This window comes from Ochotona princeps, chromosome 14, assembly GCF_030435755.1.
Source record: "Ochotona princeps isolate mOchPri1 chromosome 14, mOchPri1.hap1, whole genome shotgun sequence".
In the NCBI taxonomy this organism is placed as follows: Eukaryota; Metazoa; Chordata; class Mammalia; order Lagomorpha; family Ochotonidae; genus Ochotona; species Ochotona princeps.
In genome coordinates this window covers 31360671-31387746 of record NC_080845.1, presented here as the reverse complement: position 1 = coordinate 31387746, position 27076 = coordinate 31360671, and the positions used below count along the sequence as shown (strand labels likewise).

The 27076-nt window shown below is 52.6% G+C and overlaps 1 protein-coding gene and 1 pseudogene across 2 annotated transcripts; one reads left to right on the top strand and one right to left on the bottom strand.

Annotated features, from left to right (window-relative positions):
- Positions 1–2325: 2325 nt before the first annotated feature.
- Positions 2326–2473, bottom strand: LOC101518688 (large ribosomal subunit protein eL39-like; annotated as a pseudogene).
- Positions 2474–8481: 6008 nt separating this feature from the next.
- NPR2 (natriuretic peptide receptor 2) lies at positions 8482–27040 on the top strand. 2 transcript variants are annotated; one of them, XM_004581003.4, is made up of 22 exons: positions 8482–9328; positions 10077–10282; positions 15819–15932; positions 16230–16365; positions 16623–16717; positions 16899–17031; positions 17249–17333; positions 17790–17910; positions 18077–18151; positions 18322–18399; positions 18613–18717; positions 18825–18896; positions 22576–22735; positions 22847–23002; positions 23099–23267; positions 23418–23564; positions 23961–24084; positions 24243–24311; positions 26002–26176; positions 26253–26351; positions 26513–26604; positions 26736–27040. In XM_004581003.4, the coding sequence occupies exons 1-22, from the start codon at positions 8662–8664 to the stop codon at positions 26799–26801; spliced, it is 3144 nt and encodes a 1047-aa protein (XP_004581060.2). In that variant the 5' UTR covers positions 8482–8661; the 3' UTR covers positions 26802–27040. The 2 variants fall into 2 exon arrangements, with proteins under 2 accessions (XP_004581060.2, XP_036352655.2); XM_036496762.2 differs by lacking the exon at positions 18077–18151.
- Positions 27041–27076: the final 36 nt, after the last annotated feature.

Genomic DNA, 27076 nt, shown 5'->3' with positions numbered 1-27076 from the left:
ACTAAGGATTTATTTGTTTTTATTGGAAAGTCAGATTTACAGAGAGGAGATACAGAGAGAAAGATCTTCTGCCCACTGGCTCATTCCCCAAGTGTCTGCAATGGTTGGAGCTGAGCTGATCTGAAACCAGGAGCCAGGAGCTTCTTCTGGGTCTCCCACGAAGGCACAGAATCTCAAGACTTTGGTCCGTCCTCAACTGCTTTCCCAGACCAGAAGCAGGGAGCTGGATGGGAAGTAAAGCAACTGTTACACAAACTGGTGCCCATAAGGGATCCTGGCATGTGCAAGGTTAGGATTTAGCCTCTGAACCATCATGTTTTATTTGAAAGGCAGAGCCACAGAGAGAGGATGAGATAGAGATCTTCCACCTAGGTCTCCTACATAAGCTGCATGGAAGCAAGCGCTTTTGGGCCATCTGCTGCTGCTTTTCCATGCGTGTTAGCAGAAGCAGAGCTGTTGGCCCTGGAACTAGCACTAAGATATGTGATGCCAGTGTTACAGGTGAAGGCTTTACCAACTTGCCACAACACTGGCTCCCAATATATTGCTTTTAATACTTTCTACTAATTAACAAATTGTGTATTATATGAAGAAAGGAATTTGTTTTTCATGTTTAATTTTGATTCTGTAATATTGACAATGCATTTAACTTTTTTAAAAGATTTATTTATTTTTATTACAAAATCAGATGTACAGAGAGGAGAAGAGACAGAGAAGAAGATCTTCCGTCTGATGATTCACTCCCCAAGTGACCGCAACGGCTGGTGCTGTGTCGATCCAAAACCGGAAACCAGGAACCTCTTCCGGGTCTCCCACGCGGATGCAGGGTCCCAAAGCTTTGGGCCCTCAACTGCTTTCCCAGGCCACAAGCAGGGAGCTGGATGGGAAGTGGAGCTGCCAGGATTAGAACCGGTGTCCATATGGGATCCTGGGGCATTCATGGCGAGGACTTTAGCTGCTAGGCCACACCACCGGGCCCAATACATGTAACTTTTTATCTGTTTGTTTTTATTTACTGCTGGCTGTGCTGGCATCTCCAGTACGAACCCTGCCTTGAGTCCTGGCTGCTCTGCTTCTAGTTCAGCTTCCTGCTTAGGGGTCTGGGAGACAGTAGACGACAGTTCAAGTGCTTGGGGGCCCTGCTATCCATGTGGGAGACCTGGGTAGAGTTCCAGGCTCCTGGCTTTGGCCTGTCCCTGCCATTGCAGCCATTTGGGGGGTGAACCATTAGATGAAAGATTACTCTCCCCCTCTGTTTCTCCCTCCCTCTCTCTGTTGCTCTGTGGGAGATTGCCCCTGGATTTCTGCCTGCTTGGCCTATGTGGAAGGTCACAGGCACGTGGCATACTGTGTTCCCGGGGGAACCTCCTGACAATAGTTTTGGCTGGGATCTCAATCTGGCATGACCACTGGTCATACAGGCAAGAGCGGTGGGCTGCGCCCCAATCTCTTCTCTGTCCTTGGATGAACTGTTCTGAGACTTCCTTGATAAGCAACTCTGAGAAGTCAGGTACAGTCTGTGTTACTTGCCAGCCTACCTGGTATACGTGACCCACAGCCTACCTGCCAGCTGTGTGTTATATGTGACCTGTGACATGATTGGAGGGTCTAGAGAGATAAATGTACTTTCTACTCAATTTCAGTGCCATTTTTGGGTGGGAGGACTGTTGGGAGATGGCCTACTGCCTTCCCCTTTCTTAGTCTATGTAAGCTTGTGCTTGAATGACAATAACAGGACATGCTCAATTATACTGTCTCCAGCGGCTCATCCTAAAGAACACCATTGCCTCACGCCCTTGGTAGCCATGGGGGCCTTTCAAAGAAAAGTAAGTAATAATTTTCTAAATATTTATTTATTTGTATAAAAAAGATTTATTTATTTGTATTGAAAAGGCAGATTTACAGAGAAGGAGAAAAAGCTTCCATCTGCTGATTCACTCCCCAAATGGCCACAATAGCCAGAGTTGAGCTCATCCAAAGCCAAGAGTCAGGAGCTTCTTCGAGATCTCCCACACAGGTTCAGGGGCCCAAGGACTTGGCTTGTTCTCCACTGCTTTCCCAGGTACATTAACAGGAAGCTGGTTCAGAAGTGGAGCAGCCAGAACTTGAACTGGCATCCCCCTCTAAGATGTCAATGTTGCAGATAGTATTTTTTTTTTCAGAAGACTTCACATATTATTACTGAACTCACCCACTAGTCACAGCCCCCATCAAACAGGTTCAGCTGTCCGGATGATGGTGACATCTTCAGCCTGGTACGGTCAAGAAGATAGTGATGTTGCTATAGCACAAATAAGTGTGCCATCCACTCAAGTGCAGTTCCTCTTACAGCAGCTTGGTTCTCCAGTGTCTCCTCTTGGAGTTACACCTGATTTTATTGCCAGTTTTCATTTGAATCATTTGGGAAATGTAGTGATTTTGTGTTTGTATTTTGGCCAGGAATCTCTATCCTGAACTTCTTATGAGAGGACATGGTGGGGAAGACTCAAGTACACGCATCACAATGAAGAGTGAAGGAGAAGGTGCAAGGAGTGTCTTAACCCACAGGGCTTCAACATAAGTTCCCTTTTTTGTTTGTTTACTTGTTCATTTGAAAGGCAGGGTAAGAAAAGAGAGAGGTTGGGCTTGGCACGGTGGCCTAGTGGCTAAAGTGCTTGCCTTGAATGTACCGGGATCCCATATGGGCTCTGATTCTAATCCCAGCCGCCCCACTTCCCATCCAGCTCCCTGCTTGTGGCCTGGGAAAGCAGTCAAGGACGGCCCAAGCCTTGGGACCTTGCACCTGCGTGGGAGACCAGGAAGAAGTTCCTGGCTTCTGGCTTCAGATTGGTGCAACTCCGGTCATTGCGATCACTGGGGAAGTGAATCATCGGACGGAAGATCTTCCTCTCTGTCTCTTCTCCTCTCTGTACTATCTGCCTTTCCAATAAAAAATAAATCTTAAAAAAAAGAAAAAGAGAGAGTTTACTTTTCTTCTTCTACTCCTTCTCCATTTTTTCCCTTGTTTTTCTTTGTGTGTGTGTGTGGGGGGAGGGGTAAATGTTTTGATGACTTGCAAAGCTTTCCATTTATATTTTTCTGTTTTTTTAAATACCAGGTTATTGAGGCATCATATATACTTATTAAACCCAACCTTTGTAACATATTCTAGATGTTTCAAAGAATTCATCCTACTCCTGTTCTCTCCTTTGACTACACTTCCTACAGGACATCCTGACCCAGACTCAACCTGCCATTCTAATGCCAAAGTTTAGCTCTTACAGAATGGAAAAGGCAGGAAACCCTATTAAGCTAAGGCGCTTATTTCTAATTTCTGTATAAATTCCCCAGGGCATAGCAGGTAAAGTCACCATCCCAAATAGGCACTAGTTCAAGTTCTGGGTGCTCCACTTCCTATACAGTTCTCTGTTTATGGCCTAGGAAAGCAGCAAAGGATGGCTCAAGTCCTTGGGCCCTTGTACCCCCATGGAAGACCTGGAAGAAGCTCCAGGCTCCTGGCTTCGGACTTGTCCAGCTCCAACCATTGAGGCCATTTGGGGAGTAAACCAGTGGATGAAAAATATATCTCTCTAATGCTTTCAAGTAAATAAATAAATTTTTAAAAAGTTTTCCTTAGACTTGGATGCATCTGTATTTTCATTGGTTACCTCCAAAATCTTTTAAAGCCTGAGAGAGCTTGTTACAGGAGGATCCTGCTGGGGTGCCGGGCACCCTGCAGGCAGGTGGGTCTGGGGTGCAAGTTTGTCTGGAAGTCGAGGGTCTGCAGCTGGATTGCCTGCAGAACATCCACACGTGAGGCAGGACCAAAGCTCCCTGTGCTCCCCGGTTTGCAGGCCACCACCCAGAGCATCCCTGAGGGTGGCCAAGGAATTCTAGTCCTACCATCCGCTGCTTCACCTGGAGCCCTTGGGATCTCATCCGGTCTTCTGTTTTGCATTTAAATTTTTATTTGAAGGAAGGGTTTGGCAGCTAAAAATAACAGCCTGCAAAACAACTTCCACCGGGAACCATTTAAGGATTTTAAGCAGGGAAGTGACATAATTAGGTTTTTGTTGCAAAAGGTTGCTTTGGCATCTGGACACATTGTGAAAGCTGGATTGGAGGGAGGTGAGAGCAGAGAGCCTGAGACTTGAAACAGACCAAGGGAGCGATCACAGGGATCACAGGGACTGGCAACTCGGGGCTCCATCTGGGCATGGCAGCACCTGTTGGGGTAGGAGAGGGTCTTGCTGGTTTGCCAATCCTCACCTCACTGCTTGTCCTGTCTGCATTTCCTACTTGGCCCATGAGGGCCCTGGCCTTTGTGACCCTTGCCATGGACTACATGGCGTGCAGTCCCAGTTTGCGTCCAAGTCCTACTGTGTTCCTTCAAAGAACCTTAGGTTTCTGCAGGACACCTGTCATTCTGCCCTTTCTTTTAGGTTCCTTACTTTCCTTTCTCTTTCATATGCTCTCTCTCCCTCCCTGTTTAAAGAAATATTTATGTATTTGAAAGGCAGATTTAGAGAGAGAGAGACAGGGAGAGACAGATCTTATAGCCACTGGTTTACTCCCTAGTTGGCTGTGATGGATAGAACTGGCTCGGGCCGAAGCCAGAAGTTGGAAGCTCCTTCTGGGTTCTTGCACATGGCTGTAGGGGCCCAAGCACATGGGCCATCCTGTGCTGCTTTCCCAGGTGCTTGAGAAGGGAGCTGGAGCAGAAGTGGAGCAGAACCAGGACTCAAACCAGCACTCATATGGGATGCTACTGTGCAGCCAGCAGCTCACCCTACAGCACCACAGCGCCGGCCCCACCCTTGTGTTTCTCCAAGCTCCTCTTCGACCCTCCTGTCTCAGCTGGCCAGCCAGCCATCCTGTCCTGCCTCAGCTTAGCACCTCATTCTGTTTGTCGTGGTGGTGAGCACAGGCCCACAGCAGGGCAGTAGCCCCTCTTTCAGCCTTCGATTCCTCTAGAAAATTCTAAGCAGGGTTAAAGATAAGAACAGTGTGGAGTCTACTTCTCTTGGAGAATGTTGAATGTTGGGATGATCGTGTTTCCTCGGCTCTTTTACATGAGATGTTTGTAAGAGGAATTGGAATGACAGACGCGGGAACACCTTTCTCTTCTGCCTCTGGCTTTTTTTCCCCTCAGTGAGCAATTTTGTGAAGGAAGTAGATTTTTTAATGCGAGAACACAACAGGGCACCTTACACACGAGACTCTCTGCTCCCAGGGGTGGTGAGGGACTGCTGGGACTCAGCTGGTTTTAGGAACACGGGTAAGAGGGGTGTGCGTCTCGTGAGGGGGGAGAGAGAACATGGGACCAGGCCTGGGTGGAGAGCACAGGTGAAATATTTTTACTGGAAAGGCAGATTTACAGAGAAGAGAGACACAGAGAGAAAGATCTTCCATCTGCTGTTTCACTCCCCAAGTGGCTGTGCTGTCTGAGCTGAGCTGATCCAAAGCCAGGAGCTTCTTCAGGATCTCTCACATGGATGCTGGGTTGCAAGGTGTTGAGCCATCCTTTACTGCTTTCCCAGGCAGAGAGCTGGATGGAAGTGGAGCAGCCGGAACACAAATCGGTGCCTATATGGGACTTGCAAGGCAAGGATTTTTGCCACTGAGCCATCATGCTGGGCTCAACTGTTTCTCTAATAAAAAGAGAGATGTTCTTCACATGGAGGGTATAACATAGCATGTACTGAAACTCCTTCGGGTGCTCATGGGCTCTGCAGGTGCCTTCCACAGGCTTGCTCAGGTCTCTGGGGGGCATCACACTGTTGCTCCCGTGGCAAGTTCTGTGAGTCAGCAGAATGGCCATGCAGAGCCTCACCTCAGAGGCCAGCGAGCCGGAAACCACATGGGCAGGTTACAGGAGAGGGACCGTCTCACCAAGAGACCGAACACTATCTTCCCTGGGCTGGCATTTTGTCCTGGCTTCTCTCACAGAGCTGTGGTTGGTGACTTGAAAAGCAGTCCTTGGGCTGATGGAGTCTAAAGTTGGGCAATCACATCTTTTTCAGCTGGTCCCACCACCCCCTGGGCTGTGACAGCTTTCCCTTCCTTGCTCAGATAGGCCCAAAATATTAAAAAAAAAAAAAGATTTATTTATTTATTTGTTTTTATTGGAGAATCAGATATATAGAGAGGAGAAGAGACAGGGAGGGAGATCTTCTGTCCAATGATTCACTCGCCAAATAGCCGGAGCTGTGCCGATCCCAAGCCAGGAGCCAGGAACTTCCTCCAGGTCTCCCATGTGGGTGCAGGGTCCCAAGGCTTTGGTCTGTACTCGACTGCTTTCCCAGGTCACAATCAGGGAGCTGGACAGGAAGCAGAGTTACTGGGATTAGAATCAGAGCCCATATGGGATCCCGGTGCATTCAAGATGAGGACTTTAGCCATTAGACCACTACGCCGGGTCCCCAAACTATCTTGTTTTCGAACAACTTTGGGGAGCCTGGAACTAGAATTTTGAAAGGAGCTGTCCTAAGGCTTGGCTTTCCACTGGGCTCCAGGCCAGAGACATAGCCACCGGGGGTTAGGGAAACGTGCCTTTGGCCTCTGCACCTCGGGGAGATTTCAAACGTCTGCCCTCAAAGTTCATGGTGGATCCTTTGGCTGCCATTGTATTCCTGCTTTTAAGCTCGTGCCAGGCAGTCACTTGGAATAAACAGACCCAGTGCCCAAGAATAAAGGCACCCTCCTGCACTTCCTCACCAGCACCACCAGAGGCCGCCTTCACCTCAGAGAAACCGGGCCGGCGCCCGCCCGGCGCAGTCCACCGCCTCCCTCGGCTCCAGGAGCCCTTCGCGTTTTTGGCACTTGAGAAACCGGGTGGAAGCCGGGGAGAGGAGCGGTGGCTCTCAGATACGGGCCGGACAACGCGGCTGCGTGCGTGTCCTTAATGACAGCTCGAGAAAGCTCGCCCCTAGGGCCCTCAACCGCCCCTCACAAGTTGTTCCTGGGGTCAGCTGTAGGTCCATACCCCAAGATTTGGGATTATCTGGCGCGGGGTGGGGCTAGAGCTAGGGTCCCGGTGAGCCAGAGGTGGGGTGCCAGGAGTTTCCATCGCTGTCGGGGAGCGGAGAAGGTTCTGCGTCGTCACTCCTCTGCTTTCCTGTCATGCTAGCCTGGTCGTGTCTATGGCAGACAAAAGAGCCACCAAGGCCCCCCGGAGCAGATGGCGCGCCGGGGGGAACCGAGTGGGCCTTGGGGGCACGTGCGCAGGCCACCAGGGGCAGCGGAGAGGGCTGGACGCGTCGTGTGGGGGAGAGCCATGGACTTCACGGGCTCCCCAGGAGTGTGTGTGTGTGTGTAGGGGTCGTGGGCCACCCCCACCCCGGGCGCTGAGAGGGGGGCGCACCGCCCCGAGGAGCACGCCGGGTCCCCTGCCACCAGGAGGGTGGCGCGGCTTACTGGGAAGAGGTGTGCTACTGGCCAGTATACCGAAAAGAATTCGGGGTGTGTATGTGGGGGTGGTGGGGGGCATCCTGCTAGCTTTCTGTAGCCAAGTGCGTGTGAGGGACCCGGGGAGCTAGAACCCAGTGCGGTGTGTGTTTGGGGGGGGGGGGCGTGGAGAGCACAGGCCCCGGCGTCGCTGGAATGTGCCAGATGGAAAGGGGCTTCCCAGGAGGCCCCGGCAGGGAGGGGACGTCCAGGGTCCGAGGGCTTCGCCGGCCTGCCAGGCCCGGGCCTGGAGCCCCCCGGGCGCGCACCCGGCCGGCTGGCTGAAGCCGGAGGTCCCCGGGCGGCCGGGTGGGGGGCGGGGGGAGACGGCGGGCGCCGGAGGGTGGGGCCGGGTGGGAGGAGGAGGAGAGGCGGGGCGGGGGCGGGCGGCCTGCCCGGGGAGTCACACTCGGCCGCCGCCGCCGCCGCGGGCGCAGCGAGCTCGGAGACGGCCCGGGCCGAGGCGACCTGACCCGGACAAGCGGCGTGCGCGGGGGCCCAGGCGGGGGGCGGGAGGCAGCGGCGGGCAGGCGGGCAGGCCGGCTGCCGGTCCCCAGGAGCAGCGCGGAGCCTGGCGGCGGAGCGGGGGACACGGGCGCGGCCGCCGGCGCTCCGGAGGGGCCCGTTAGTGGCAGCAGGAGCTTCGGGAGAAAAGCCTTCTCGGGAGTCTCGCCCCTGCCTTTCCCTCCTCCCCTCCGGCCCAGGCCTAGCTTCGCTCCCTTGCCGGCCCATGGCCCAGACCTTGCGCGCCGCGGGCGTCCTCCCACCTTGCCTCCCCTTGGTTCTTGTTTTTCGCTGCTTGCTGGCCTCCCAGCGCTTTCGGGAGCTGTGAGGTCCTCCCACCCCCCAGGCCGCTTCCTGGGACCAGTCTTCCCTCCACCCCACCTCCACCGCCAGCCCCATCCTGGCCTCAGAACCTCCCCCGCCCTTTCCTCCTGAGCTACTTCCCTGTCGTCCCCATCCCGGTCGCAGACTCCCTGGATCGACCCCCTTCTCCAGCTACCCTCCACTCTCCCTGGGGGCTCAGTCCTGGCCCTAGGCTAGCGAGGTGGGGGCATCCTCCCCTCCTCTCCTCCTGCGGGGTTCCCGGTTATTTTCCGTGCCCTCCCAGCCTGCTCGTCCTGTCCCCACTTCTCTCCCTGGCCCTCTCCCCCAGGCTCTGGCCTGGGTGCCTCCCAGCTAGGCCAGAGCGGCCCCAGCACCTGGGGCTGGTGGTGGGGCTGCTGCTTTATCCCCATGGCACTGCCATCACTGCTGCTGTTGGTGGCAGGCCTGGCAGGTGGTGTGCGCCCACCAGCGGCGCGGAACCTGACACTGGCGGTAGTGTTGCCCGAACACAACCTGAACTACGCCTGGGCCTGGCCACGGGTGGGTCCTGCCGTGGCCCTGGCTGTGGAGGCACTGGGCCGGGCACTGCCCGTGGACCTGCGCTTTGTCAGCTCAGAACTGAATGGTGCCTGCTCCGAGTACCTGGCCCCACTACGTGCCGTGGACCTCAAGCTGTACCATGACCCTGACCTTCTCTTGGGCCCGGGTTGCGTGTACCCAGCCGCGACTGTGGCCCGCTTTGCTTCCCACTGGCGCCTGCCCCTGTTGACGGCTGGTGCTGTGGCCTCCGGCTTTGCTGCTAAGAATGAGTATTACCGCACCCTGGTTCGCACTGGCCCTTCAGCACCCAAGCTGGGTGAGTTCGTACTGACATTGCATGGGCACTTCAACTGGACGGCCCGTGCTGCCTTGCTGTATCTGGACGCGCGCATGGACGATCGGCCTCACTACTTCACCACGGAGGGTGTCTTCGAGGCCCTGCAGGGCAGCAACCTGAGCGTGCAGTACCATGTGTACGCCCGGGAGCCAGGAGGTCCCGAACAGGCCACCCACTTCATCCGGGCCAATGGGCGCAGTGAGTGTGGCCCCGGGCATGGGGACTAACTTGTAGAGGTGGGGTGGTGGCGGGGAGATGGGCAGTGAGGAGCAGGCATGGTGGTTGGGGACAAATGCACATACTGACAGAGCACCTGCATGTGATAGTGCCCATGTGTTTTGTGGGTACCATTGGCAGATGTAAACAAGGCATGAAAGAGTGGGGTGGGATGCAGGTTGGACCAGGGAGAAGTTAGGACTGGGGGCAGCATATGGGGTTGGGGAGCAAGAAGGGGGTGCCCTAGGGCAGTTCAGTTTACTCAGCAAGTCTCACCCATCTGGCAAGCAGAGGACTCCCAGACTGTGGCACTGGGACATCTTGGTGGCCCCAGAAAAAAAATAATAATAAGCGTGGTTTGGGGCTCAGCAGATTCGATTGGGAAAGAACAGGCCAAGTTTGCTCCAAGACACTCACAGCAGCCAGTGCCTCTGAGCCCAGGGAGGAGGCAGGAAGTGGGAGGCCACCAAGTGAGGGGGCAGCAGCAGGCAGAGCCCCCGGGAAAAGGAGGGACTGGAGAGTGGCTGCTCCATTCTGGGGTGTGGAGTCAGGCTGTCTTCTGCCATATGGTGCTGATGGTCCCAGGGCCCTGAGGACCTGCAGTGGCTCCTGGGGAGGGGAGCATCTGCTGGAGGGCAGTGGTAGTGAATAGGTTGAGGTGCCTTTTCCCCTGACTCAGGGAGGGTGGGGTGGTGGATGCTTGCTCAGGTACCCTTCTGCCTGCCCCCAGTTGTGTATATCTGTGGGCCTCTGGAGATGCTTCACGAGATCCTGCTGCAGGCCCAGAGAGAGAACCTGACCAGCGGCGACTACATCTTCTTCTACCTGGACGTCTTCGGAGAGAGTCTGCGTGCGGGGCCCACCCGCTCTGCTGGCCGGCCCTGGCAGGACAATCGCACCCAGGAGCAGGCCCAGGCCCTGCGTGAGGCCTTCCAGGTATTACCGCAATCACATCTGACATGGGACTGGCGTCAGGGCAGGCAGGGTGCTTGGCTAGAGCTTCTTGGTCTCACCGGACCCCCCCCCCCCCAGGAGCCCAAAGGGCAGAGTAGCAGCTGTAGAAGCATATCTGGCATATCTGAATCTAGTCTCCCTCTGGGACTCTGTATTTTGCTGCTTGAGACTGACTTAGGCCACCTGCAGAGGCTTCAGATGCTGGCTTTGCTAAATGCTAGCCAGCAGGAGGCTGGGCTGGGGGCCCAGGACAGGACCTTGAGCCGGCCCCCCGGCAGTGTCCCCACCCTTTGGAGAGATGAGGTGTCACGTGGTACAGTAAGGCAGAACACGTGCAGGGGCACGACCAAGTGACTGGACCTGGAGCAGGGTGGCTGGGCCAAGAGGTTCAGAGTGGGGTGGGTTGTTGCTGGGGTGTGAGTTTGGGAAGCCTTTTTGTACTGAAAGTTGTCGTCTAACGGTGACTAAGATGCCCCTGGAATGGGTGGGGGCATCCAAGCTGCCAAAAGGAAGAGTTGGCTCTCATTAGCTGCACAGGACACCACAGGGCTGTTGGGATAAGGAAAGCTCTGGGACTTGCATTTGGAGTCTTCACAGCATTTGTCTGGTTGTTAGGGTTGATCTAGTGACAGAAGTCAGGTAGGGTGAGAAGGGGAGATGGAAGTCAGAGAGTCCACCTGCGAGTGGTTAGAGACGTGTGAGGCAGTGTGCGGCTGGAGCTGGGGTATTGAGAAAGTAGGGGTAAGATATCAGGGTTCTAGACAGAATCTGGAAGGACGCCTGGCATGACGCTGCTCACTGCACTCCTCTGCTCCCGGTTGCAATGGCTTGTTCCCTGCAGGATGGTGCGCTGAACCCTCGTGATGACGGTTAAGGTGCTCTGTGCTTTGTACTCGGCCCCCTACCTGCGATTTTAGTCTTGACTCACTGGGCACTCCTGCTGAGCCTCCCAACTGGCAGGCTCCTGGTCCTCAGGCCTCTGTGCTCTGTTCATTTTGTCTGTGATGCTCTCCTCTCCTCGCCCCAAAGCTCTGCCTCTCACACACAGCCCCAGGAATGGTTCCTAACTCCCCTGCTGATTTCCCACTGATTTAAATATGGAAGTGTTTGCTGTTTATCCATGCAAGCCTTTCCAAAGATGATTTGAAGAGGTAATGAAATAGCCTTAAGGTGCTTTTCACCCTAAGTTAGCTTGTTTCTTTTTCTTTCTTTTCTTTTTCTGGATTTATTTTATTTATTTGAAAGGTGGAGTTAGAGAGTATCTTCCATCTGCTGGTTCACTCTCAAATGGCTGTAGTGGCCAGGGGTGGGCCAGACTGGAGGCAAGAGCTTGTTGTAGGATTCTCCTATGGGTGTAGGGGCCCAAGCACTTGGGCCATCCTCTGCTGCTTTTCCCAGGCTATTAGCAGAGGGCTGAGTCAAAAGTGGAGCAGCTGGGACTTGAACAGGTGCCAGTTTGGGATGATGATGTCACAGGTGCCACAATGCCAGCACTATATGAGTTTTTGTGGTTGTATGTGAGGGCTGGACCCAGGTAGTCCTTGCCCTGGAGTAAGTAAGGTTTTCTGTGGCTGTGATTATGCATTTGGTTGGGACTGACAAGTGAGTCCTCCCAAATGACATTATCTGTTGGCATGCCTGAATGGGAGTCTGTGATGGTCACACTTGAATGGAGACAGTGGCGGGGACAGTAGCCTTCTCACCTTGGTCTGGGTAATGGTGCCATGTTTTTGAAGACCCAGGCCCCTTATTGTCCCTTTGGGGGACAGTCACTCCCTGGGCTTGCCGGGGTGCCCTGCGCATCAGTCTGCCCACTGTGGAACTAAACATATTTCTCAGTGTATGTTTGCACATCTGAAAGCTGGCTCATCCCACCGGTGTTTCCTAAGCTCCCGAGAGGTCACCATTGCTGTGTCAGGTGCTGGTAGGCAGGGAGAACAGATGAAGTCCCTGCCTTTTGGAAGATTATGTTTGGCAGGATAGACAGACAGTAGACAAATACACAGCAAATACTGTTACAGGAATATATTGTGATGTGTTATTGAAAGATGAAGAAGAGAGTGGTGTGAGAAGAGAATAGCCAAGGGGTTATGCTTTGGCTGGCATGGTCAAGGGTGGGCTGTGGTTCTTCCTGATGTAGGGCTCCAGAACCTTCTTGTGTGAGAATTCCTGTTTGCCAAGGGACCCCAGTGCTTAGTGTAGGGGGAGGAATCAGTTATCTGTTAATTCTCAGCTCCCCACCTTGCTTTTGGCATGACTTGAACCGAACAAGAAAGAGGGGGACTTTGTTTCAGCACAAGAGGAAGGCATTGGGAAGTGAAGACCATGTTGAGAGGCAGACCAGGGCGTCGGATGGAAAGGGGAGGGGAGCGGCAGCAGACTGCTTATCCTTCCCCAGTGTGGAGGCAGGGCAGGTGTGGAGGGAAGCTGGGAGGCCAACACCAGTCAAGGGTGGCAAGAGCCTGTCCCCAGAAGACATTGTCCTTCTGCAGTCTCAGACTGAAAAAGGGGGCCAGGGACCTGTGGCTCCTGGGACAAAGAGCCATGTCTGAGTTGGATAGCAGCTCCCAGGGGAGAGGGCTCTGCAATGAAGGGTGTTGATGCGCTTTCCCCCTTCCATTCAGTCATAGCCACAAACAGGTATTTGTGAAGATTTATTTATGTATTCATTTGAAAAAGCAGAGTACACAGAGGAACTGGGTGGGTCGAAGAAGAAGCCTAGCATCGGCCCCAATAGGTATATATAGATGCCAATGAAGGTGTGTGATGGGGAGAGGGAGTGTGGGTCTAGGAATTAATCTAGCTAAGAATAGTGTTGGCAGATACTGGACACCAAGGTCATCAAGGAAGGTAGGGGAGAAGAGCAGACACAGTGCAAGTGCCGACATCAGTGCCTGGGCTCTGGGGCCTCAGAGGATGACTGGCAGAACTCATCACACAGGGACCAGGAGGAGAGCACCTCACCAGCAACAGTGGAGGCTGCTCACCTGGAGGGCTGGGGAGGCACGATCTCTTCGTGCCGAACATCCCTTGTCTCTCTGGGCTGTCATTGGCAGCATCTGCCACTGTGACCCAAGCAGGTCTTAGAGTGGGAGGCGCACATGTGTCCCCTGCCAGTACACCTTTCCCAAGTGCAGGCCTGGCTTTTGCCCACTGCCAAGACCAGCACTGACAGCCCTTGCTTGTTGGCTGTCCATCTGGGGTCCATAGCTGCCTAGCTTCTCCTTCTAGCTCCTGAGTAAAACTGTTGGGTTTTGTTTCTATGTTTGTTTTGGTTTGGTTTAGTTTAGGTTTTATAAGTAGCTAGGGGCCCCAACAAAACAGTGTGGCGTAACATTTCAAAGCATGGTCTTGGGATCCTGGGGGCTGCTGAGATCCTTTAGGGAGCCCTATAAGGTAAAATCTGGAAAATAATACTACATCATTCTTTGCCTTTGTCATTCATTCATCTGTGATTATACAGTGGAGTTTACAAGAGGTTACATGTCGTGGGATAATGCCATTTCTGACAGCCATGCTGTTATCACTCTGACAAGTATGGATGGCTCCTGTGCTACTTTTTTTTAAAAGATGTATTTGTTTATTTGAAAAGCAGAGTTAGAGTGAGAGAGAGAGAGAAACAGAGCTATTCCATCCACTGACCACACCCCACATGGCTGCAGTGGCCAGAGCTTGGCCCAAGCCAAACTGGACCCCAGGAGCTTCATCCAGGTCTCCCGTTGGGTGAGCACTTGGACCGTGTTTCCCCAGTGCCTTAACAGGGAACTGGATTGGAAGTGGAGTAGCTGGGACACGTACTGGTGGCGCTCATATGGATGCCAGTGTTGCGAGAGGGGGCTTAACCTCCTGCACTACAATGCCAGTCCCTTGTATGTGCTTGTGTTTTCATGATTTATGAGTTTTAATTTCTAGATGAACCCCACATATACAAAAGGGTTTTTGGGGTCCTCATTATAGTAAGGGTGCCAGGCGATCCTGAGATCAGCAGGTTGAGGGCTGCTAGCCGAGCAAACCAAATAGCCCAGAGAGTTACTAAATGTTAAAAAGGTATAAAATGTCCTCGCCATCAGCTTTAAATGGATTATAAATTGTATTAAACTTGATTTTTTCTATTTCTTATGCTGACTTGTTAAATGTTGGTCAGCAGTGCCCCGTTTCTCATTCTTCTTATATTCTGGAACAAATGTTGCCTAAGGAACTCTTCCTGTTTCATCCTTTATCCACTTCTTTAAGATTTACTGAATTATACTTGAAAGGCAGAGATACAGGGGTAAAGAGAGACAGAAATATCTCCTATTTGCTAGATCACTCCACAATGGCTGGAGTTGGACCATTTGGAAGCCAGGAGCTTCTCCCAGGTCTCTAATGTGAATGCAAGGACTCAAAGAGTTGAACCATCTTCGACTGCTCTCTCAAGCACCTTAACAGAAAGCACAATCAGAAGTGGAACAGCTGAGACCTGAACTAGTACCCATATGGAATGCTGGCACCCCCAAGTGGAGGTTTAACATACTACGCCATGGCACCAGCTGCTCCTCTGCTTTTTTATTTTGTCTGAGATGGGGAAAATTAGAAGTGTCTGATCAAGCACTCATATGCTCCAGCAATATTATCCGCATCTTGGAGAAAGCTCCGGTCTAGTACAAGTGCATGTCGGAAGCTGGCTTCTGTATCCTCATTCCAGATATGTACGCTGATCGTCTCGGATGTCGGTGATGTGTCATAGCCCACATGTGCTTTCTGTGGCAAGCATGCACAAAACAGGAAGAATGGCTAGATTTCAAGAGACCATTTCACAGAGACACTCTGCACAGATGTGTTGAGCTGAAGTCCTCCTGATGTGGGAATTTCAGTTTATTATCTAAGCAGGGACTGTCTCGTCGAGGCTGTAAGGTTCAGTGATGGGGACACACACCTGTGTGGCCCCTGGGAGCTGGGCAGGTGCTTTGGTGACAGATGTGCAGACATGGGCTGTTTGCTTATCCATGACAGTGTAACAGTGACACACATGTCTGAGATAGATGATGCTGCTTGGGGTAGGCGTGCTGCACATGTCAAGTGAGTGAGCTCACAGGTCTTCACAGGAGGAGTGCCTGCGTCAGGATATTTCTGCCCCAGTTGTCCCGGGACCTGGGATTCCTTTCATTCAGGCTCACAGGATGATGTCATCATTTGGTTGGAGACATGGATGACTATGAACACACCAGAGGGGAGCTGATGATCAGACCGTGAGCATACAGGAAGCTGAGGATGGGCTTTGGCTGTTATTGCCGGGTCTCCACCTTTGCAGAACCAGTGGGGCCTTTCACGGAGGAGTGCTGCTAAGCACACCAGACAGGTGTGAGCACTTGCCTTCACACATGTGCGCACATGCAAGCACATGTGGAGTCTAGTATCCTTGGAGCCTTCCAACTTACCCATGTATATTTTAGATTGTGTCTGTCTTTCCCAGTTTCTCCATCTCCCCCAATGTCCATCCTGAACCCCGTTCATGCTCCCCCCTGTTTTGCTGGTACAGACTGTGCTGGTGATCACCTACCGAGAACCCCCAAATCCCGAGTATCAGGAATTCCAGAAGCGTCTGCTCCTAAGAGCCCGGGAAGACTTCGGCGTGGAGCTGGCTCCCTCTCTGGTGAGTAGCTCCCTTCCCCTGAGAGAGTGAGAGGCCCACTTTCCAGAAAGGACTCCTCCTCCCAGCTCAGTGTCAAGGGCAGGCAGTGAGCAAGCCCCATGGGGCAGGAGGGTCTGTCCACTTCCATCTGCGGCCCCTCCTTCCCAGGATTAGTGAAATAGAGATGGTGCTTTAGGAAGGAGAGGAGGGGAAGGGTACAGCAGAGGGGGGAAGAGGTAGTAGGGGGGCCTAGAGGTGGGGCCAGGGGCTTGGAGCAGGGGCCTTGGTGGGGCGTTTGCAGAGAGCCACCATCCCTAGATGAACCTCATCGCTGGCTGCTTCTATGACGGCATCATGCTCTATGCCGAAGTCCTCAACGAGACAATCCAGGAGGGAGGCTCCCGGGGGGACGGACTGCGGATTGTGGAGAAGATGCAGGGGCGAAGATACCATGGTAGGCTCCTGGTGGGGGACCCTGATGGGACTGATGGGACCCTAAGGGCTGGTGGCGAGCTCAAGCGTGGACTGGATGGACAGCGGAGGAAGCAGACCTGGAGCTAGTTGGGGCTGGAGCACGTGGCATGGGTGGGCCTATTTCTGGGGAACTGGGGTGGGGATGGGCTCTGAGGCAGTTGGAGGCACTGAGGGATGGAAGAGGGGATTAGGGTAGAGCTCAGTGGAGCAGGGGGCCTGGGCTCCTTTCCATTTTAGGTGTGACTGGCTTGGTGGTGATGGACAAGAACAATGACCGGGAGACCGATTTTGTTCTGTGGGCCATGGGAGACCTGGATTCGGGGGACTTCCAGGTGATGGGGGAGAGGGCAGGGAAGGGAGCAAAACCCTGCACAGTCAGTCTTCAAGGGTCAGGGAGGCAGTGACACCTTCTGGCTGGGTGGGAGGCTGGTGTGGGGGGAGGGGCAAAGAGAGGTCCAGCAGGTGGGTGCCAGGGGAGCAGGCCCGTGGGCCCAGTCTTCTGCTTCCTCACAGCCTGCAGCCCACTACTCAGGAGCCGAGAAGCAGATCTGGTGGACAGGACGGCCCATTCCCTGGGTGAAGGGAGCGCCACCCCTGGACAACCCCCCCTGTGCTTTTGACTTGGACGACCCGTCCTGTGATAAAAGTGGGTGTGTGCAGGGACCGGGAGCTGAACTTCCTGCCCCGCCGCCTGCACCCTGTCCCCGCCCTCACTTGCCGCCCACCCTGGGCTGTAGCGTCTCTCTCTCCACCCTGACTCCTTTCCCTCAGACACCTGCCAGCTCCCTGCCCTCAAGCCTGGTCCTAGCCCGCTCTATAGTCCCCTCTCCCAGTCTTTCTCAGGGTCTCCTTCTGCCCCTCAGCTCCTCTCTCTACGCTGGCCATCGTGGCTCTGGGCACAGGAATCACCTTCATCATGTTTGGCGTGTCCAGCTTTCTCATCTTCCGGTAAGTTCTGGGCTTCTTGCTGAGCAGCACCTCCTGTCTCCCCATGCCTCCCATGCCTCCCCTACCTCTGAGGACAGGGGATTCTGATCACGTGGGAGAAGAGCAGCAGGTGTCTGTTGAGACCTAGCAGCAGCTTCTCTCTGTCGTGGCCTTCTGGGCAGCAGTTCATTTCACTTGGGGTTGGGTTTTAGGCTGGCTGTCCTAACCAGTCATTTTGAGGGGGTGCTGAACTCCAAGGTGATTTTTTTTCTTCTCCTCGGTTGTACCATGTGTTTGGAAGTGTGCCCAGGACACACACTGGCATGTAGAGAATGCCACATCCCTCTAGGGTGGCCTCCCTAGCGGCATACCAGCTGCAAGAGGTGCCAGGTTGCCTGGCCGCTGCCATTGGCATTGCTGGCTGTGAGGGTGGCGGGGCCAAGCTGGCCGGTCAGCTGAGGTGTGCAGTCTTTACAGGAAGCTGATGTTGGAGAAGGAGCTGGCCAGCATGCTGTGGCGCATCCGCTGGGAGGAACTGCAGTTTGGCAACTCGGAGCGCTGCCATAAAGGTGCAGGCAGCCGCCTGACACTGTCACTGGTGAGCCCTCGCCCCTGCCGGCTGGCCCTGTGCCTACCTCCCTGCCACTATCCGTTCTCACCCTGGACCTCTCCCAGCACATTGGCCTATAACGACAGCCCCTGCACTCCCACCACCATCTAATGTTCCTTTCATCCTTCCGCCTCCATGTCGCCCTTGGCCCCAGCGGGGATCCAGTTACGGCTCGCTCATGACAGCCCATGGGAAATACCAGATCTTTGCCAACACCGGTCACTTCAAGGTGAACAGTCGTCCGCTTGTTCTGGTCCCCCATCATCTCATCCAGTCTCATCCCCATCTACCACCACCTTCCGTGTGCCCAGCTGAGCTCCTGGGTGTCCGGCTGCTCTCCAGTGCTGCCCAGACATGCCTGACACTTGCTTTCCCCTTCCTCTTCCTCCTCACCATCAGGGAAATGTGGTCGCCATCAAGCATGTGAACAAGAAGCGCATTGAGCTGACCCGTCAAGTCCTCTTTGAACTCAAACACGTACGTGATGCAGTCTGGCTGGAGGATGAGGGTTAAACATGGTTGGGGTAGGAAAATTGGCTAGAAGGGCTGGGTGATCCTCGCAAGTGATCTTGGTGTTTACATGCAAGTGATTTTAAGCTGTAGGTACAACCAAGAGAAAGGTCTTCTTGTCACTCTGTCTGACTCTAAGTTCTTTTGATTCTCTCGTCCTTCCCGATGGCTTTCTGGCAGATGAGAGACGTCCAGTTCAACCATCTCACTCGCTTCATTGGGGCCTGCATCGACCCTCCTAACATCTGCATTGTCACCGAATATTGCCCTCGGGGGAGTTTACAGGTGACAAGACAGGGCTAGGGAGTGTGGAACCATGGTAGATGGACCGTCTGCCAGGTGACAGCTAGTGGGATGAGAACAGCCATAATCTATTCCGTGTCCCTTACCAGGATATTCTAGAAAATGACAGCATCAACCTGGACTGGATGTTCCGTTACTCACTCATTAATGACCTTGTGAAGGTGAGTCTCCCCCATGCCCACCTGATGGCTCTCTTCCGTCTCATCCCTGATGGTCGTGTTCTGTCCGTCTCGTGCCGAGGCTAGGTAACCATGGTTAGACCAGAGATCTCAGGTGTGTAGTGGCAAGCAGGGGAGTGAGCTTTATCTGGTTCGAGGAGGCTGGTACCTGCGGGGAAGTCTTGTCTTTCAAGTTAGATATCTTACATCTCTCTGCATTGTCTCCGTGACCTCCAGGAATGTGTGTGTGACAATCCCTTGGCTGGGGGCAGGGTGGCATCTAGCTGATGAGGAGGCCTGTATCTGAGGCCTAAGTTTTTGGTTCCATGCCTGGCTCCACTTCTGACTCTGGCTTCCTGTTGGTGCAGACCCTGAGAGGCAGCTGTGATGGCTCACACAGTTGGGTTCCTGCCGCTCACTTTGGGAGACATAGCTTGAGTTACTGTCTCCTGGCCACTGTGGGTGGGCATTTGGGGAGCGAACAAGTGAATGAGTGTGTGCCCTTCCTTCCATTCTGTTTTTGTTTCTCTGTCTCCCTAATAATAATAATAATAAATTTAAAGTTCAAATCCCTTGGCACAGAAATGATGAGTGGGGTGTCTGAACATGCTTATCTCTTGTTTTTCTTCTCATCATTGGACCCTCTGACCTGTATTTGGCATGTCTATTCTTTTGTTCAGAAAACTGAAATTTTTGAAAGAACATTTATTTGTAAAATAAACCAAAAAAATTGTACTAAGCCTTTAGTATCCCGCCATTATACTAGGTTTTATCTATTTTCAAATAACCTTGAAAGGCGTATGGATTAATGCAGATCTAAAATTAAATTTTTCCATGGGTTGGACAAGTGGACAGGTGTTCTAACTTTTTTGTTGTTTAAAGACTTATTCTATTTTTATTTGAAAGGCACAGTTACACAGCCAGCGAGATCTTCCATCTGCTGGTTCTTTCCCCAAATGGCCGCAATGGCGAGTTGGACCGGGATGAAGCCAGGAGTCAGGAGGTTCTTCTGGGTCTCTCACTTGGGTGAAGGGGCTAAATGACTCCACTACTTTCCCAGGCACATTAGTCAGGAGCTAGAATAGAAGTGCAGTAGCAGGGACTTGAAGCAGTGTCCCTATGGAATATTGGCATTGTAGGCAGAGGTTTAACCTACTATGTCACAGTGCTGCGTCTAAAATTCTTTTAAAAGCTGTATTTTTTACTTATTGAAAGGCAGAGTGACACAGAGAGAAGGAGAAACAGAGATAGAGAAACAAAGAGATCTCCCATCCACTGATTCACTGCCCAAATGGTCACAACAGCCAGGGAGCCTAGAATTCCATTTAGGTCTTCCATGTGGATATCAGGTGCCCACGTACTTGGGCATTCTGTTGTTGTTTTCCCAGGAGCAATAGCAGGGAGCTGGATTAGAAATGGAGAAACCAGAGCTTGAAGCTGTGCTCTGATATGAGATGCTGATGATGCCGGCAGTGGCTTAACCCCCTGGGCCACAATGCCAGCCCTGGACATTGGTTCAGAAGCTGGTCCCAGCCAAGGAGCAAGCCTAGTGGATAACCACTCACTGCCCAAGGCTGGCTTTGGTTTGCTGCGAAATTGTGAAGTTATTTAAAAAGATATTTGTATTTGAGAGAGAATAAGTCAACCATCATAGGAGAGATAAAGTATTAGGTCAAGCCAACATCATAGTCAACTACAGGTGTGATGATAAATACAAGAAAAATGTGACCCCTGAAAACAGCAGTCAATGAAAAAGTGATTTTGAATAGAGCCAGAAGCCTGGCCATTTCTGTGATGTTTCCATTGAGTGAAATTCATAGATTTGGTGATTCCCAAAAGTTTTGCTGATGACCAGAAGAAATAAAAGAGGAGTGGTGTAGGGGGATTAGGTCATTGCATGCGACTCTGGCATCTTTTATGCACACTGGTTCAAATCCTGGCTACTCCACTTTTGATCCAGCTCCCTGTTAATGTGTTTGGGGAAGCAGTGGGAGACAGCCAAAATGTTTGTTCCCTTGAAGGAGATCTGGATGGAGTTCTAGGCTCCTGGATTCAGCATGATTTAACCCTGGCCATTACGACCATCTTGAGAGTGAATCCAAAGATGGAAGAGTTTGTTCCCCACCCTTCTCCTCTCTTAGTCTATGTCTGTCCTTTTCTCTATGTGACTGTGCCTTTCAAATAAGTAAATAAGTAAGTAAGCAAATAAATAAATAAATAATTTCATCATCATCAACAACAATGAAAGGGAAGAATTCCCATAGACTAGAATGATCAATTTTTTAAGGCCAGAACTAACCATTTGGACTATGTTTAGGATCAGCAAACAGAACCCTAAGTCCTTTTTCTGTCCCACTTAGAACTGATGTGGAGGGGCTCCAGGGTTTTGGTTTGGGAAACACTACTTTAGGACCAGGCTTCCTCAGAGGCCACGGCCAGGCCAAGTTCTCTCCTCTCTGGTCCCACTGTGTCTTCTGTCTTAGCTTAGCAGTCATCACCTACTTTTGACCACTTTCCAGGCTGCCCTGATTTATCATGTACTCCACTTTTTCTTGGAGCCAGCACTCCTGTAGTAGATCATAGTCCTCCTCCACCCTAACTGGCTTGCCTGTGCATTCAGCTCCTCTTGGTGCCTGGGTCAAGCCTTGGCTTCCTGGTGACCAGCCCCATTGTAGACCTCATCTTGTTCTTGCTGTTCAACCTCACAGTTAATGTGTCTTTCACTATTGTGCAGTGGAATCACCTTTCTCGGGAGACTGGTTCCCTTTCTAGGGTAATAATTGATAATAAGCTGCTCTTATCCCTCCTGTTAAGAATGTTTCCAGGGCTGGTGCTGTGGAACAGCAGATAAATCCTCTGCCTATGGTGCCAGCATCTCATGTGGGTGCTGGTTCTAATCCCAGCTGTTCTGCTTCGCATCCAGCTTCCTGATAATGTGCCTGGGAAAGCAGCAGCAGATGGCTCAAGCACTGGGCCCCTGTACCTATGTGGGAAACCCAGAAGAAGCTCCTGGCTCCTGGCTTCTGACCTACTCAGCTGTGGCTGTTGCAGCCATTTGGGTGGGGAGTGAACCAGCAGATGAAAGATTTCTCTGTCCTCCTCTCTTTTCTCTTTCTGTAAATCTGCCTTAAAAAGAAAAACACTGTTTCCTATCCCTGGGTGTCTATATGTTGCTGTCAGCCAGTGAGGAGGGATGTATTTCCTGTTCTGCTAACTTCCTTGGGTGGAAATTGTGCAAAGGATGCTTTCTGAAATCAGTTTGCCATGTTTACTTATTTGAGAGGCAGAGAGAAAAGAGTGGGGAGCGAGGCAGTAAGAGCAAGTTCCCATCTGCTGGTTCACTCCCCAAATGCACTGTAGGCCCTCTAGCTGGAGCCTAAATCTGGAGCCATGAACTCGCTCGGGGTCTCCCACATGGGTGGCAAGACCCCAACCACTTGCACCATTACCACTACCCTGCAGGTTGCAGGCTCTGCATTGGGAGGAGAGCGTAGTCAGGAGCTGGAGGCATTCTGAAAGGGCATGTGGTGTCTTCACTGCTGACTCTCTCATGCCTGCCCCTCAGCCTGCCACGTGTAAGACCTCCAGATCTTTAAAAAGCTGCTTAGAGACCACCTTCCAGAGAGGGGCTATTCTACGTCACAACCGACCCAGTTCCACATCTTGACTTGTATTCTGCTAGGGTATGGCCTTTCTGCACAACAGCATTATCTCATCCCATGGGAGTCTCAAGTCCTCCAACTGTGTGGTGGATAGCCGTTTTGTGCTCAAGATCACGGACTATGGTCTGGCCAGCTTCCGGTCAACTGCTGAACCTGACGACAGCCATGCCCTCTATGCCAGTGAGGCCTGCATATGCTTTATTGGGGAGCATTATAGAAATGAGCTGGGTGGACTTGGGGGTGCATTGTTTGGGAGGCCCAACTAGCCTGTCCCTTTTATTTTTTTCTCAGAAAAGCTATGGACTGCCCCAGAACTCCTCAGTGGGAATGCCTTGCCAACCGCCGGCATGCAAAAGGCTGACGTCTACAGCTTTGGGATCATCCTGCAGGAGATAGCGCTTCGGAGTGGTCCTTTCTACCTGGAAGGCCTGGACCTCAGCCCAAAGGGTGCGAGTCAGCCCACTGCTCAGGGCCTCTTCTTTCCACCAGCCCTCTGGCATAGGGAGTCCTGTTTCTCATCCTAACCTTTCATCACCCCCCCAGAGATTGTCCAGAAGGTCCGGAATGGTCAGCGGCCATATTTCCGGCCAAGCATTGACGGAACCCAACTGAACGAAGAGCTGGTTTTGCTGATGGAGCGATGTTGGGCCCAGGACCCAGCTGAGCGGCCAGACTTTGGACAGATCAAGGGTTTTATACGCCGCTTTAACAAGTGAGAAAGTGTAAAAGGGGCAGGGGCTCCCAGGGCCTTAGTGGGTGAGGTAGGACTGGGAGCAGGGTTGTGGGGGGTGGGTCAGGAGTCCTGGGAGTCTTGGCAAAAGTGTCAGATCCTGTTCTTCCCCACCACACCCCACCTACCCAGGGAGGGTGGCACCAGCATACTGGACAACCTCCTGTTGCGCATGGAACAGTATGCCAATAACCTGGAGAAGCTGGTCGAGGAACGCACGCAAGCCTATCTGGAGGAAAAACGCAAGGCTGAGGCGCTGCTCTACCAAATCCTGCCCCAGTAAGACATTTGTCCCCCTTCCAGAATTTTCCTTTGGGCCCCTTCTCCATTGGCTTCTGCCTCATCAGGATCCCAGGAAAGCTGCACCCCGATCTTCAAAACCTTGGTCTTTTTGAACACCTTGTTGGTGTAGGTGCTCTGGGCTGCTTTCTCTCTTGGCTTCTTGACCTTTAGGACCCTGTCCTGGCCTCAGTGTGTGTGTGTGCTCAGCAGCCCCACCTTGATCTGCACAGGATTCCCTTGCCACACCTCACTGTCCTTGCCCTGGCTTGTAATGTGTTCCCAGACACCATCCCTTTCCGTTACCGTCCTACTGCAGCCATGTCCCCCTTGCTGCTTTCCTCCTTCTACCCTCTTTCTCAGAGTTTGGCTCATAGCTGCACCCTTGCTTCCTAGCTCAGTGGCCGAGCAGTTAAAGCGGGGAGAGACCGTGCAGGCAGAGGCCTTCGACAGCGTCACCATTTACTTCAGTGACATTGTTGGCTTCACAGCGCTGTCAGCAGAGAGCACTCCCATGCAGGTGAGCGAAAGCGGGTAGGGCCAGGGCCCAGGAGCCTGGCTGGGAAAGGAGATAGGTTTGTTCTAGAATTCCTGTTATCCACTTAGGGCCCATGGGTTAATTATTCCTGGAAAGTTGGGTACAAATCTCAAAAGCCTCTGCTTGTCCATCCCGGTTAGGTGGTGACACTTCTTAATGACCTGTACACCTGCTTTGATGCCATAATTGACAACTTTGACGTCTACAAGGTGAGAGTGGGGATAGCCTTCCTATTGAGACCACACGGGCAACGAGCCTAGCTGTCCAGATGCCCTTGTCCCACATCAGCAGGCCTGGGTTGGAGGCCCAGCTTTGGTGCCTGTCTTCAGCTCCCTGCTCATGCAGACCCTAGGAGGTAGTCATGATGGCTCAAGTTGTTGGGTCCTAGCTATCCATGTGAGAGACCTGGATTGAGTTCTTGGTTCCTGCCTGTGGCCCATCTCAAGTCCTAGCCCTCGTGAGCACTAGGAAGTGAGCCTGTGGGTGACAGCCTTCTCTGTCTCTCAGATTTAAGAGCCAACAGAGAAGTACCCTATCTCTGTGGACCTGACATAGCCTACCTCCTCCATAGTTGGTTCTTGCTTCAGGATCTCCTGCAGTCTCATGCTGGTGTGCCCTCTGCAGGCAGATGCGCTCAGCACTCCAGCTCTCTGCTCTAGTCTGGTGTCTTGGGACGATGTAGGCTTCCTTAATCAAAACTGCCGCGGGATTGAGTCTCCTCCCCCAACCAGGGCTGATACAGCTTGTCTGTCATTTCTTGCCAGTCTCCTCCAGACATGGAAGAATCACACAGGGGGAAGTACAGCTTGGTTTACAGAGGTGAAGGGCAAGATGTGAACACATGTAGTCAAGCTTTCTTGTTGAAGTAATGGAGCTGACAGAGGGCAGGGTTCATTGTCCTCAGGAATACAGAAGATCTGATCTTGAATAGTGGCTCTGTCACTGTTGCCTTTAGTAAGGAATAGAATCTCCTTGAATTTCAGTTGTTTTATCTGTAAGATGGGAATAATGGATTTGGTCTTTTATTTGTGAGGGAGGGGAAAGATGAAGAGAGAGGGACAGAGAAAGACATAGATCTCATGTGTTCCAGTCACTGATTTACCCCTGAATGCCACAGCAGCTGGGACTTGGGCCAGGCTGGAACCAGGAACCTACAACTCATTTCAGGTCTCCCATGTGGGATGGGCAGGGGAGAGGGGTGTACATCACCAGGAAGCAGAAACTGGGGCTTTTACCCAGGCATTCTGAGGTGGGACTCAGGCATCCCACATGTCTTACCTACAGCACACCTGCCCATCTCTGCATTGGTTGAATGGACATGTCTATATATGTGTTTGCACATGGGTGGTCTACCATCTTGGTTGTTTCTATAATAAAGAACATGTATAAGCCAGTTACTCAGATCCATTAGTTATGCCTTCCTCTATGTGATACATTTTGCAAAGATATATGTCCTTATGATGTATTTTCTGAACCATGTGAGAGTTCCATAGTACTCCTTTAACCCTAAATGGTTAGTGTATATTTCTTTAAAGCAAGAACATTCCTCACTAAGTTTTGGTAAGTGTCCCAAGTTGAGTGTGTGCCTTCCACCTCTGACAGCCGTTATGTTCCTCACTTGAGCTTGCTCCCTCACTGCCCCTTGCCTGACAGCACAGCCCCTGGGTCCAGGTCCTCGGGCAGGTGGAGTGTCCTTCCATTCAACCAAAGGGTTCTGAGTTTTCCCCAGAGGGTGAGATGAAGAGGGAGAGGGGGTAAAGATTTTGTGACCTCCCCACATACTTCCATGCAGACTCTCAGGCCATTGACATATAGCCCCCTAGGTATTGTTCTGGCCCCCAGTGGTATCTAGCTCATCTCCCTCTCCTCCTCCCCTGCCCCATGTTTGCTCTCAACCAGGTGGAGACCATTGGGGATGCCTACATGGTGGTATCTGGCCTCCCAGGCCGAAACGGTCAACGCCATGCACCAGAAATTGCCCGGATGGCCCTAGCATTACTAGATGCAGTTTCTTCCTTCCGTATCCGCCACCGGCCCCACGACCAACTGAGGCTACGCATAGGGGTCCACACAGGTAAGGCTGACTCTTGCCTTAGCCCTGGTCTCCTCTGCCTCTTCCCCAGGCGCTCCAAACCTCTTTTTTCTCCCAGGACCAGTGTGCGCTGGGGTCGTTGGCCTGAAAATGCCCCGCTATTGTCTTTTTGGAGACACAGTGAACACTGCTTCTCGAATGGAGTCGAACGGTCAAGGTGAGACCTCACTTCTCAGCCCCAGCTCGACCCCAATCCCTTCAGAGTTCTTCCCAATCTCTAATGACAGTTAGATGACAGTTCTGAAGTGCCCCATCCTTGGTTTTGGTCATTTCTTCTCTGATTCTTCCCACCCTCCCTTTGCCTACCTCCCCCCACAGCCCTGAAGATCCATGTATCCTCTACCACCAAGGATGCCCTGGATGAGCTAGGGTGCTTTCAGCTGGAGCTTCGGGGGGACGTGGAGATGAAGGTGATGACAGGCCACGGGGAAGGGCTGCAGACAGGGAGGACGGGAGTGCCTGTGGGGTGTATGGGGGTGGGGAGGAAGCAAGCGGGTAGGAAGTAACAGAAGAATGAGTTGTGTTGGCTGTCCACTTGCAGGGAAAAGGAAAGATGCGAACCTACTGGCTCTTAGGAGAGCGGAAAGGGTCTCCTGGACTCCTGTAGAGGCCACTTCTTCCCAAGTCAGTCTCCTGCTGCTGTACCTGGGCGGGCAGTGGCTACCATCCCTCCACCGATGTTGCTCCATGCAGCCAAAGTGTGCACGGAACCCTACCACAGCTCAGCCTTGTACATAGACCTGCCCTGACCTGCCCTCCCTGGCTGGTCCCCTCCGTCCCTTCCTACTGTAAATATCTGTATCTAAATCAGAATATTTTGGCCAAATATAAAAACAACAATAACAAGTCATGGTGTCCAGCCAACCCCAAGGGGAAGGTCCC